General features: G+C 44.2%; 1 protein-coding gene across 7 annotated transcripts in view; it reads right to left on the bottom strand.

The window, feature by feature from the left end:
- The window catches only part of LOC115202838 (kinesin-like protein KIFC3), a 67,748-nt gene that overhangs the window by 43,870 nt on the left and 11,549 nt on the right, over positions 1–12,329 (bottom strand). Inside the window, exons 1-2 of one of the 7 annotated variants that reach the window (XM_029766910.1) lie at positions 1,503–1,700; positions 1,054–1,141 (exon numbers count right to left, since the gene is read on the bottom strand). The exons of 2 other annotated variants lie outside the window; for them this stretch is intronic. Coding sequence is in view for 3 of the 5 variants with exons in the window: in XM_029766903.1 (XP_029622763.1) it covers positions 4,810–5,184 (375 nt within the window). In the remaining 2 variants the exon portion in view is untranslated. Of the gene's footprint in view, positions 1–1,053; positions 1,142–1,502; positions 1,701–4,809; positions 6,266–12,329 lie in introns of those variants that run through there. 4 more of the 7 variants (XM_029766903.1, XM_029766904.1, XM_029766905.1 and 1 more) reach the window with 4 other exon arrangements.

Genomic DNA, 12,329 nt, shown 5'->3' with positions numbered 1-12,329 from the left:
ATATAAACAAAAAAATAAAAAAATAAATCGCTTTTTGGTCTTAAAGGGATACTTTGGGATTTTGGCAATGTAGCACTTTATCTACTTCCTCAGAGTCAGATGAACTCATGGATACCATTTGTATGTCTCTGCATCCAGTATGAAGGAAGTTGGAGGTAATTTTGCAAGCCAATGCTAACTACAGTTAGCACAATGGCTGGAAGTCTACAGTAACTACTTGCATGCTAGCAGTTACCTATAGACTTCCAGTCATTGCACTGTGTCCCTTTAGTTTAAGGTTAAGCATTAGGGTTAGCAATGTGGTTAAGGTTAGGGTTAAGGCTGTCTCCAGAACAAGATTCATTATAAAAAACACTAACCTGCTAATTATGACCAACTTCTTGTAGCAGGCATTATAGAAAATTAAAGAAATACCCCAGCCCAAAACTATATTTTGGTATTTGTTTCATTAGTCCATTGTTTCAGCAATCAAGTTGTCAAGAAACTGCATCGTACTGGCTGTATTTCGAGAGTCAGTCTTGAGAACTGGATTGCTGACGTGCAAAACATTTTGGGACTACATCAACAATGGACTAAGGAAGCAAATACCAATAGATCGTTTTTGGGTGGAATTTCCTTTAACATACTGTAGGTCTCAAACAATCTCTCAAGCACAAGCCCACATGCTAGTGAGTAGCCAGCTAATCTATTTGCTTGATAACAAGGTAGAAAAGGTTGAGCTGTTACGAATACACTCTCCTGTTCATCTCCAAACTGTTTGAACAACAAAGCCTGTTCACTTTGTTTAGATGTTGAAATCAAGTGGCCTACCTGGATAAGAAGATGCTTGATTCACAGAATGAGAACTAGTCACCAATTCCTTATATAAATGAGTCTTTTTATGCTCATTGCACATTTCTAAAAACACAGACTAGACAGCTAGCACATAAGTCTGTAGCTAAAATGCTGCTAGCGGACAAGGAGATAGACATAGCCTGAGACAGAAAGGATAGACATAGCATGCCAGACAGAGCGAGCGAGCGCAGGACTCTAACAGAAGGAATCTGCTTTCACCGTGCGTCAAGTGTCAGAACCGGTCTGCTCAACGTCACACAGCTCTGGGAGGTTCAGGGCTGTGTTTACTACCAACACAAACATGAATCTGAAAAAAAAAACCAATGCATCAGAATAAGGTTGAGATCAATTCCTCAGCACGACACCATATGGACTGGGATTACTAGATATGGGTTAACCCTTAACAAAGACAGATGGAAAAGGAGAGAATCATACCATACAGGGACCCTCAGTCAACAACAGGGAAAGGCAACACTACAGGAAAAACAACACTATAACAGCCCTTTCTCTCCTTCTCCTGCAGTTATTCTATCCTTTTTATTTCTCTCCGTCTAACCCAAGTGGCTACCCCTCATACCTCGCTCAACATGTCCCCCTCCACTCTTCCCCCCTCTTTTTCTCACCCACCAATCTATCCATTCCGGTTTCTTTATCGTTAGGGTACTCACCTGCCACCCTGCGGTCTCTGCGTCCTGATCATCCCTGCATCGCTGTAGAGACCATCTTTACGCGGCGGAAAAACGCACACTCGCAGATCAACGCACACCCCCACAGCGAGAGCTCAGTCACCAGCCAGCTCCCCTTCTCCAACACCGCACCCTCTCTCTGTTCCTTAGTAACAGCAGAATCGGAGCCAGCATCATTTCACTCCTGTAGCCACCCTCATTCTTTCCCCCTCCCTTTCTCCTTCTCGCTTTCCATCTTCCAGTCCCCTCCCTCTATCGCTCCCCCTCGCTCTCCTGCGGAGAAATAAATATTTCAGCCACAAATGAAGCGTGGCTCTTCTCAGCGCTCTTCCCTCTGCCTGCAATATTTAACAGAGAACTGTGTGTGTGTGTGTGTGTGTGTGTGTGTGTGCACGTATGCGTTGACGAAACACACCATTGCACGTCTCCTCACATCCTTTATTACTAAAAAGGCAAAATGGCTTTTGTAGCAAGGGCACACACACTCTGCTACTGTCCCTAAGCCATACACTTGATCCTAAGCCATACAGTGTAACTAAAAGTACACACTGAAATATGCACACACACAAAGGACATATGGTCTCTGCAATATGCACACACAAAGAACATATGGTCTCCTATGGCTGCCACTGCTCAAAGGTATATTGATCCAAACAAGTAGTACTGTAAATTACACCATCTGTGAGAGCTGCTTCACTGACAATTCACTAACACTCAAGCCAGAGCTCCCTCCTCACTAGAGGCTGCTGGGTAATGGAGTTTTCTAGGCCAGGTCTGTGTGACTACTCATACTGAGGGAAACTGAGGTAAATGCTGGTGTGTGCGTGCGTGTATATAGAAAAACTAGCAGACACACACAGAAGGTGTTCTCTGGGTAGTCGCTGTTCCTCAGGGAATTAACGATGAAACACACTATACCTTGGCTCAGGTACCCCGCTTCATGAGCACAACATTTCCAAGGCATTATTCTAGCGTTATCAGTACACTATCAAGTTCCTGGTGTAGTTTGTCCTTTACTTATTAATCATGTTGTAGATGTTGAATGTAGAGGACATCAGATGCCTGCACAGTGACCATGCTCCCTCTGTGATAACGTTACTTACTCGAACTTCCTTAGCGTTCCCTCAAAGTCTTAGATGTGTAACCAAAGCGTTGTTTGGGGATTTACAGGGACAAATGTCAAAATGAGGGTGATTCAGAGAGAGGGCCCTCCCTATGACCAGGAGGGTGGGGAATGGGGTTGAGAGAGACTGGGTGACTGGGTGGGGTGAAGGTAGGGCTGGGCGGTATACTGTATTTTACAATATACCGGTATTGATGCACAGAGCGGTTCGTTTTTTTTACTTTACCTTCTATAACGTATTTGATTGTTTTGTTTGTTAAATGTGATATGCCGTGTGTAACGTCACTTTCATAGTTTACTTCGCTGCTTGAGTCATCACACTCCGCTCTCTCTCTACATGCTGCTTTCCACACAGATCTATCCCCACCCCGTCACTCAAGGAACACATTTCTTGTTCCTCGACAACGAGGCACTTGTGTTCAGTCTGCATGGTGAATGCAGCACATGCAGCAATGTTGATGGCAACAATGCTGTTTTCACCTTGCTTCTTAATATATATCCACTAGTGTTCTATAACTACACTATAAGTTTGTGTTTCTTACATCTGCAAACAGCTAGTTTGTCTTTTCTTAGGAAGTTGGGCCTAAATATTGTTAGCCGCTAATGCTAATCGTTTGTTACCTGGCTGGCTGGCTAGCTAGCTAATAAATATACAGCCTAAAAATACCGGTGATGGTATAGACCTAAATCAGCATGTTTGTGCAACAGTATCTTCCAAATCAAAAAGGAATACGTGAAGCATGAATATGTTAGAGAAAACATTCAATGTAGGCAAAAAATTATAGGGTCCCCTAGGAAACAATTATCAACACTTTGGTTCCTACCTTGTCACAATAACTAGTCCGTGGCATTTTTTCTTTGTCATGTCAAACACTGCATTCATTCTATTTCCATGATTACACCAAGTGTTCTGCTCTAAAGCGCAAGTCAAATCAGATTGTTTGCCCATATTGTGCAGCCCTACATGGCAGTGTGGAAATTATCTCAAATGAGTGCAGGAAATGCAGATATTTGTTTTGGGTTGAATTTGAATCACGCACTACTCATAAAGCAAATTTATAAACTTCTATTATTCAAAAACATAAAATACTCCTCATACAGTCCAATTTCTTAAAAAATAAATAAATACCGCGATATGATATTTTGACCATATCGCCCAGTCCTAGGTGAAGGTTATGATGCGTCATTGGACCAACAGCCAGAATTATAGTATTGTGAGGGATTAAAGCCCACTTTACCCGAAACACACAGAGCAGAGAGAGTGTTGCTGTCCTCAGATTAACATGGTTACATAAACAATGATCTGAATCCATTTCCCCGGAATGCAGGGACATTACGGCCCACTTTAGCATCAGCACGCAAACTGCCATTACTAATTTCTCATACCACCAATAGGTATATAGTCAGCAGGTTAGGAGGGGATTTGACTGGGCTCTTACCTCCAATGCTAATGTGGGATAATGAAAGCTAGCTACATCACAACTGTGCTATGGAACAGGTAGGTTGGAGAGGAGGGAGAAGGGAAAGAAGGATGCAGTGGGAGGGTGAAATTAAGAAAGTCAGGAGGGAGACAATTTTTTTCAGAATAAGGGAGAGAAAGAGGGAAAAAGAGAGAGATAGAGGGCAGGGAAATCTATTTGGCTATACACACCCAAGTGAGAGGTAGGGAAAACGGAAATGGGCTACGGTCATCACATTCCTCACTAATGTGAACCTCAAGGTAATCGTTGGTGAACTGCCAAGGTCCATAATCACCCATAAACTACTACCCACATTCTTTCATTAGCCCAGAAAGGTTAAGACTGCTGGAGCAGCGCTTAGATTCTCTCTCCAAGTCAGTCACACAAGCACATAATTACATGAAAACTAAACCAACATGGTGCTGCTTCTCATTAAAAAGGACTTCAACATAATCTGGAATCAAATGTGAAACCTCAGGACTTCTGTACCACAATATTTATGATTGGTACTTGACGAATTAGATTGGTGCCTTATCTGTGTCTGAGACTGGCATGGCATTACAAACATACCTGTGCCTACGTGCTGGTTTGCACATCTAGGCACACCCCCCCCCTCTCCCTCCTGTTCTCCTTAGCATGCCCTCACCCCATCCCTCTCTACTCCTTCCTCAAAACACCCTCTATCCCAGTCTTCCCCTCCTCTCACCTGCAATTGTTTTCTGCTGTCCGGCACATTCTCCAGGCTGCCTCCGCATCCCAGCCTGCCCTGGCTGCAGCGCAGCTCCCGGTCACCTATACGTTTGTTTGTGCAGTTGCAGCCTGCAGCCTTCCTGTCTACAGCCCTCTGCCTCTTCTCCTGAGAGAGGGCTACAGTCATCCCTCTCTCCCTGGGCCCCACACCCCCTCCAAGACCTCCAGGCCCGGGGTCCCTTACCCTGCCTCCCTCCCCCAGCGGAGGGGCCTTGTCCCCAGGCAACGTGACCCCATCTCCAGCCTCTTTGTCGCCGGGCTCCAGGGCCTTGTGTCGGCTCTTAAAGAGGCTGTGGATACTCAGTACCACCAGGGTGCAAAGCACGTACATGATCCCTCCCTGTGGAGACTGGCAGGTTGGTTCGCTCCGTTCTCCCACAAACAAGGTCTCCCTTGTTTGAATGGGACAGGAACTGTTGAAGATCCACAGGTTGTTATGATAGCTTATACGCTGTTATGAAGGAAGGGTTCCATTGTTGTTGAGGTCTAGTTGTGAATGGCAGTCAGAGCTCCAGGCGTATCTTCTGTGGACTGAAGACTGAGTGCGAGAGATGGCAACAAGTGTATCCACAGTGAGAACAGTTCCAAAGTTCTGTCCTGTACTATAATGTCTGTACTGTACAATCTGTACTGCAGCCAAGTTCAAAGTTCTCCTCTGTGTTTGTTGATCCCCTGGACAATGGCAGTGCCCTAAAGCTCATCAACTGTCCGATAATCCCCAAGTCTGTTCTCTGGTCAGCAGACGGACGAGAGTGAGTGTGATCCTCAGATACACACGGTCCCACACACCTGCTTTTATACCTCGCCTGTGTCACCTCTGTCCCTGTGCCTCTCCTAGCCCCTCCCACTCCGAGGCTACACTTCCACAGAACTACACACATCTTTGAAACACACCCAAAAACACCACCTTCACAGTTCCTCAGAACAACAATAAGGTTTTGGACCCTGTCCTATTGTAAAGGCGATTGCTGTCTCGCTGCCAAGCCGGTGGAGCTCAGGTAACCCAAACCCACAGGAGCTGGCTCAGTCTCTCCAGGTAACTACAGACACACACCTCATCCATCACAGAACACAGAACTAGTCGATATTAAATCTACACAAAAGTAGGATCACAAGCAGAAAACTCACTCAACACACACACACACATCCAAAACCCTTGCACAAACATCAAACAGTGTAGGAATGTCTCTGTTGATTCATCCTCCTCTGCCCTGCTAATTTACTGGTTTTTACAGCCCAGTCCAGGATGGTGTAATTGGTCAACAGGTCCAAAGTAACGCCTCTCCCCTTTCCCTCTTCCTGCTGCAGACACCCGGGGGACCGTCCCGTCCTCCCTGAAAAGTCTCTGGACAGAGAGAGGGGCGATATCTACACCTCTTCCCTTGTTCAGTCGCTCTCCACTCATGCACCGAGTTTACTGTCCTATCATGTGCTGTTCTGCAACTCTCCAGAAAGAGAAAGTATGTTCATCCACTCTCGCTCTCACCCTCCCTCCCTGTGTTCTGTCCATCTGTCGCTGCGGGATAAGCGCTGGGATGGGACAGAGCCGGCCACGCGCTGGTGATGTAACTCATAATACACTATTGATATGGATGGATGTAAAAAGCAATATCAACTGGGTGGAAAGAGTAAACAAACAAACCAAAAAAACATTGCCACCTGCATCCGTTTGGAGTTCCACCATATCAATTCAAACTGATCTCTGGGCTCTGAGAGGCGACCCTTGTTAGTTGGTGTCCTGTATGCCTGACCGTCTTCCTGGTACGTGACAGTCCTGCACGGTAACGCCATGGCAACCGTGCAGCTATGGAACCGAGCCACAATGGGAACTGACAGTGTCGATCATGGCGGTTGAATCGTGATGCGCCGTCCAAGCTAGTCAGCGAGGTCACTTTGTACCCAGCGGTCCTGGACACTCGCAGTTGTGGTTTCCTGTTCTGTGACATACTGTAAACATGGAGTGGTTCTCTAGGCTAACATGGTCCTACGGGGACAAAGGAGAAGTCTTCCGCTTGAGTGGTCACTTTCAGGATCCTAATGAAGGGGACGGGATGGGACAGGGCACACACACACACACACACACACACACTTGGGGAGGGGACCCCAGAAAGGAGGCTGGCTAGGATGAGCTAGTACACACAATGAATAAGGCACTATGACTGAATGAATCCAAAAACAGTTCAGCAGTGACCCAATCCAGTTTTGTGACCCACCAAGTCAACGTGGTCTCAGGGTAATCATTATTCTGTTCGTAAATCTGTGACACTCCATGTAGTATGATATATTATGTTAGGTAACATTATGAATGGAATAGCTGATATACAATATCATACTAATTATTGGACAAATCGTGTCATAAATCTTACCCGGTCGTACAATAGCATACGAATTGGATTATGTAATTTATAATACAATCTTGGAGGATGTTTTGTATTCCCCGTGCACCGAAGACGTGGATGTCGATTAAGGCATCCACCCGCACCTCTTTGATTCAGAGGGGTTGGGTTAAATGCGGAAGACACATTTCAGTTGGACAACTGACTAGGTATCCCCCTTTCCCTATTATACGTCCATCTCTGAGACTAGGTTGCTTGTTGCGCCATAACAAAGGAGGATTAACGTTGGTGGAACTAACAACTAAGGTTATGTTAATTGACGTAAAAGTTTAGGGGAACTAAAACGACAAATGTCTGGGAAATTTACATAGCAGGTTAGCTGATTTGGCTTAAGTTTAGAATAAGGGTTAGCTAAAATGCTACAGCTGTCCCTGACGCAAACTCGCAACTATTGGATCGTTAGACAGATTACGACGCCCCATTCTCCTCGACCAAATAGGAATGACCAAATATTACGTCAAAATCTGTTCCAACAGACCACTTGGGTAACACAATCTACCCACACCCTTTTGGCCCAAATTATCAGCCCTCTCGTGGGACTCAACATTGCACTTTCAGGGACCCATGACAATACATGGCATGTGGCAGGCCAGCTGAGCAACCACATGAAGTCACCTGAATAACAAAAAAAGATTGCATAAGAATCTCACCACCATTTTAGACCTGTACCATCGAGCAGTATAGAATAGACCCGTCTACTCCACACACAATAAACCCTTACACCAAAGAGCAAAGAAAGGCCACCGAGAGAGAGCGACTAGTAAACAAGGTCTGAGGTTCAATAGCAGGTTAAGTGGCTGATAAGTTTGAATCAAACCATAAAGCTGATAAGGCGTGGGTGGAGTGATCAGATTCATTTCCAGTGTATTGAAGAACCATTATCTCAGCCTACATTACAGAGACAAGTCAAAACAATTACAGTGGGACACGTGGTGTTATACAGAGTCAACCAGGAAGTCAACAAACATTTATCCTTGGCCTAGAAGTGAGTGAGAATGTGTGTGTGTGAAAGAGACAGTGAAAGAGAGAATGTGCTAAAGTATGAGAATGTGCAAACGTGTGTGTGTGTGTGCGAGAGATCTCAGGAGTTGGCCTCATTTTAAGTAGCTCAGACCCCCTGGCTTAAAGAACCCCCTGCAGAGGAAGTTGACGCCACTATCTCAACGTCATTTCTTGTCAGAGGAGAAATGCACGTTAGCTTCCACTACACTGTACTCAAAAGATTAGCCAGCTGATTCTGGAGCTGCATTTGTCATAAGCATTGAAATCACTTGGCCTATCTTCGATAAATTGCGGCCACGAATCCGCCATAAAAAATTGTTTGGAAGAATAAGATGAAGTTCCGGTAATATGGATAACTATTGAAAGATGGCTGATATGAATTTATCTACATTGTAATGGACATGGTGCAACTACGGTAGGTAAGCTGCTGGCAGGCTTTGGCACAGCAAAGCCAAGTCAGCATGTGCTCAAGTTTCTCACAGGGGAAAGTGAAATGATATGCTACAATGACTTTGCTCATGATCATACACCGCCGCAAATGACATGTTGAATGCATTTGCTGTTTGTGTTTCAGACTATTTTGTGCCCAATAGAAATGAATAGTAAATAATATAGTGTCATTTTGGAGTCACTATTACTGTAAAAAAAGAATAGAATATGTTTCTAAACAGTTTGTAAATGTGGATGCTATCATGATTACAGATAGTCCTGAATGAATCATGAATAATGATGAGTGAGAAAGTTAGACGTGAATATATAATACCCCCCAGACATGCAAATGCATCCAACAAGCTTGATGTAATCATTGCGTGCTAGGAATATGGGACCAAATAATAAATTGTGACTACTTTAATACACAAGTGAATTTCCAACACTTTTGGTCCCCTAAAATGGGGGGGACTATGTACAAAAAGTGTTGTAATATCTAAACGGTTCACTCGATATGAATGAACATACCCTCAAATTAAAGTTTGCACTTTAACCTCATAGTCACTGTTTCATTTCAAATCCAAAGTACAGAGCCGAAAACAACAAAAAAAGTCACTGTCCCAATGCTTTCAGAGCTCACTGTATATACATTTAAAAAAAAAAAATTATATACAGAACAGCTAAAGCAAAAGGTGAACATTTTCAAAATTATACAATGGTTTATGATCATTTTCTGATAAAAATAGTGGAGGTGCAAAAGCATACGTTTGTACCTCCAGGCGACCAGAAGGCTGTTCGGCTCATCTCAGTTGCGAAGAGGAATAACTCTGTAGCGGTTTGTGATTAATAAACAATGTCATGCTGGTGGGTGGTAACGTTCAAATAAAACTCAGCCCTGAAATAGAAAGTAGGCTGAAAAGAATTTGTATGTCATATCATATGAAGACACTGCATTCACACAGATTTGTCACTTAAAATCACCAATGTATCATACTTTGACTAAAACTATGACTTTTTGACATCATGGGTAAGCTCTGGCCATCGTCTTTCAGTTTGGAAAAGTGGATTTCTACTGGTGTGGGCGTTTAAGCAGCTTACAGGAGAAATGTGCCACACTTCACTTTAGGGCTTTAGGTAAAGGCTTTAACTCGGTCACCCAACACACAAATGTGGTATTAGAGGCCGTCTGCATTAGGGATGGGCATATTCGAATATCCGGACGGACGTTAGTACTTGATTACCCGCGAGTATTCATCTTTGACCCCCAAAAAATTATAGGTCTACTTTAACAATGAAAAGGCCTTTTCTAAATACAATAAAATATCCATGTGACATTGTTACTTACAAGGATATACCATGACATTACAAATTCTTAATATAACAAAACAAACTTTTGGAAGTAGTTTTTACGACATGCACCCCATAAAACGACCGGTAGCCTTCACACCTGTCTGTAGCTTGTTTTTTGTCGGCCAGTCAAAGCAGCACTACAGTCAAAGGCTCAATGTGTAGCAAGTGAAGTGAGAGTTCACTAATACAATGCAAGATGGAATTATACATTAACAGAGTTAAATGAGAAGGAGCAGGCTACAACGAGCAACCAACAGTAAGATGTTGTTTAACAATCTCTGAAATGGGGTTGGGGAGAAAGCGCAGCATCTAGCTTGCAATTAGCCTTGGTAGCTCGCTAGCTTCTCTAGGCTACTCCATTCAAGACAGGCACTGGTGTATGGCATGAGAAATAACAACGTGGCTGCCACAAGTTAGCTAGTCTTGGCTGTAGCTGAGTTGGCTACTTCATCTCCCTCTCTTCCTCCCGTCCGCTCCCAGCTCCCACGCCCTGCTCCAGCAATAATAGCGTGGCAGGGTCTCTCCCTCCCTCCCTTGCACAGCAGTGCTCAGGTTAAAAACAGTGCAAAAAAATAAAAAGATATCTGGATATCCGAAAACATTTAATGATAATATTCTAATAGTGACATTATTTTAAACGCCCATCCACCTTTAGTCTGAGTCAGGGAGAGTGAAAGAAAGGAAATAGGGGTGAGAAGGAATTAGAGCGAGAGAGGGGAAAAAAAAGACAGGCAAAGTGTTCAGTCAGCAGCCTGTCGCTACAAATGGGACACATGTTCCTTCCTCTCATGGCTGTTCACACGCCAAAACGACTCCCACTCGAACAAACTGTATATACTGCGGGTCTACACCATGGCCAAAGGACTGTTTATGTGAACAACCGCACAGCAGCACTGAGTGGCACACGGAACAGGGAATATATCATCTCCACCGTTTGTCAACTCTTCTGGGCATCTACCACGGTAACAGTCAGACTGGCGAGGTTCTCACAAACTCTCTCTCTCTCTCTGACTGACACACACACGGCTGAGAGAGGGACCTTGGGCTGTTGGGACAGCTGCTTCGGATACGCAAACAGAGACCTGCTAAAAAAACAAACACGGGGATGAGAGTGGTCGTAGACCTTCACCTCTGACCCACGGTATAAAGAAGATGGTGTTTTACCAAATAGGGCCAAGGCCATATTATGGCAAGATCAGCTCAAATAAGCAAAGAGAAACGACAGTCCATCATTACTTTAAGACATGAAGGTCGGTCAATCCGGAACATTTCAAGAACTGAAAGTTTCTTCAAGAGCAGTCGCAAAAACCATCAAGCGCTATGATGAAACTGGCTCTCATGAGGACCGCCACAGGAAAGGAAGACCCAACGTTACCTCTGCTGCAGAGGATAAGTTCATTAGAGTTACCAGCCTCAGAAATTGCATCCCAAATAAATGCTTCAGAGTTCAAGTAACAGACACAACATCAAATGTTCAGAGGAGACCGCGTGAATCAAGCCTTCATGGTCAAATTGCTGCAAAGAAATCACTATTAAAAGGACACCAATAAGAAGAGACTTGCTTGGGCCAAGAAACACAAGTAATGGACATTAAACCGGTGGAAATCTGTCCTTTGGTCTGATGAGTCCAAATGTGAGATTTTTGGTTGCAACGCTGTGTCTTTGTGAGACGCAGAGTAGGTGAACGGATGATCTCTGCATGTGTGCTTCCCACCGTGAAGCACGGAGGAGGAGGTGTGATGGTGCTTTGCTGGTGACACTATGATTTATATAGAATTCAAAAAGGCACACTTAACCACCATGGCTACCACAGCATTCTGCAGTGATACGCCATCCCATCTGGTTTGCGCTTAGTGGGACTGTCATGTTTTTCAACAGGACAGTGACCCAACACACATCCAGGCTGTGTAAGGGCTATTTGACCAAGGAGAGTGATGGAGTGCTGCATCAGATGACCTGGCCTCCACAATCACCCGACCTCAACCCATTTGAGATGGTTTGGGATGAGTTGGACTGCAGAGTCAAGGAAAAGCAGCCAACAAGTGCTCAGCATGTGGGAACTCCTTCAAGACTTTTGGAAAAGCATTCCAGGTGAAGCTGGTTGAGTGTGCAAAACTGTCATCAAGGCAAAGGGTGGCTACTTTGAAGAATCTCTAAATATATTTTGATTTGTTTGACACTTTTTTGGTTACTACATGATTCCATATGTGTTATTTCATAGTTGTGATGTCTTCACTAGTATTCTACAATGTAGAAAATAGTAAAAATAAAGAAAAACCCTGGAATGACTAGGTGTGTC

Source organism: Salmo trutta, chromosome 12, assembly GCF_901001165.1.
Source record: "Salmo trutta chromosome 12, fSalTru1.1, whole genome shotgun sequence".
Taxonomy (NCBI): domain Eukaryota; kingdom Metazoa; phylum Chordata; class Actinopteri; order Salmoniformes; family Salmonidae; genus Salmo; species Salmo trutta.
Note: the sequence above shows the minus strand (reverse complement) of the source record. Positions and strands in the feature narration are given on the sequence as shown.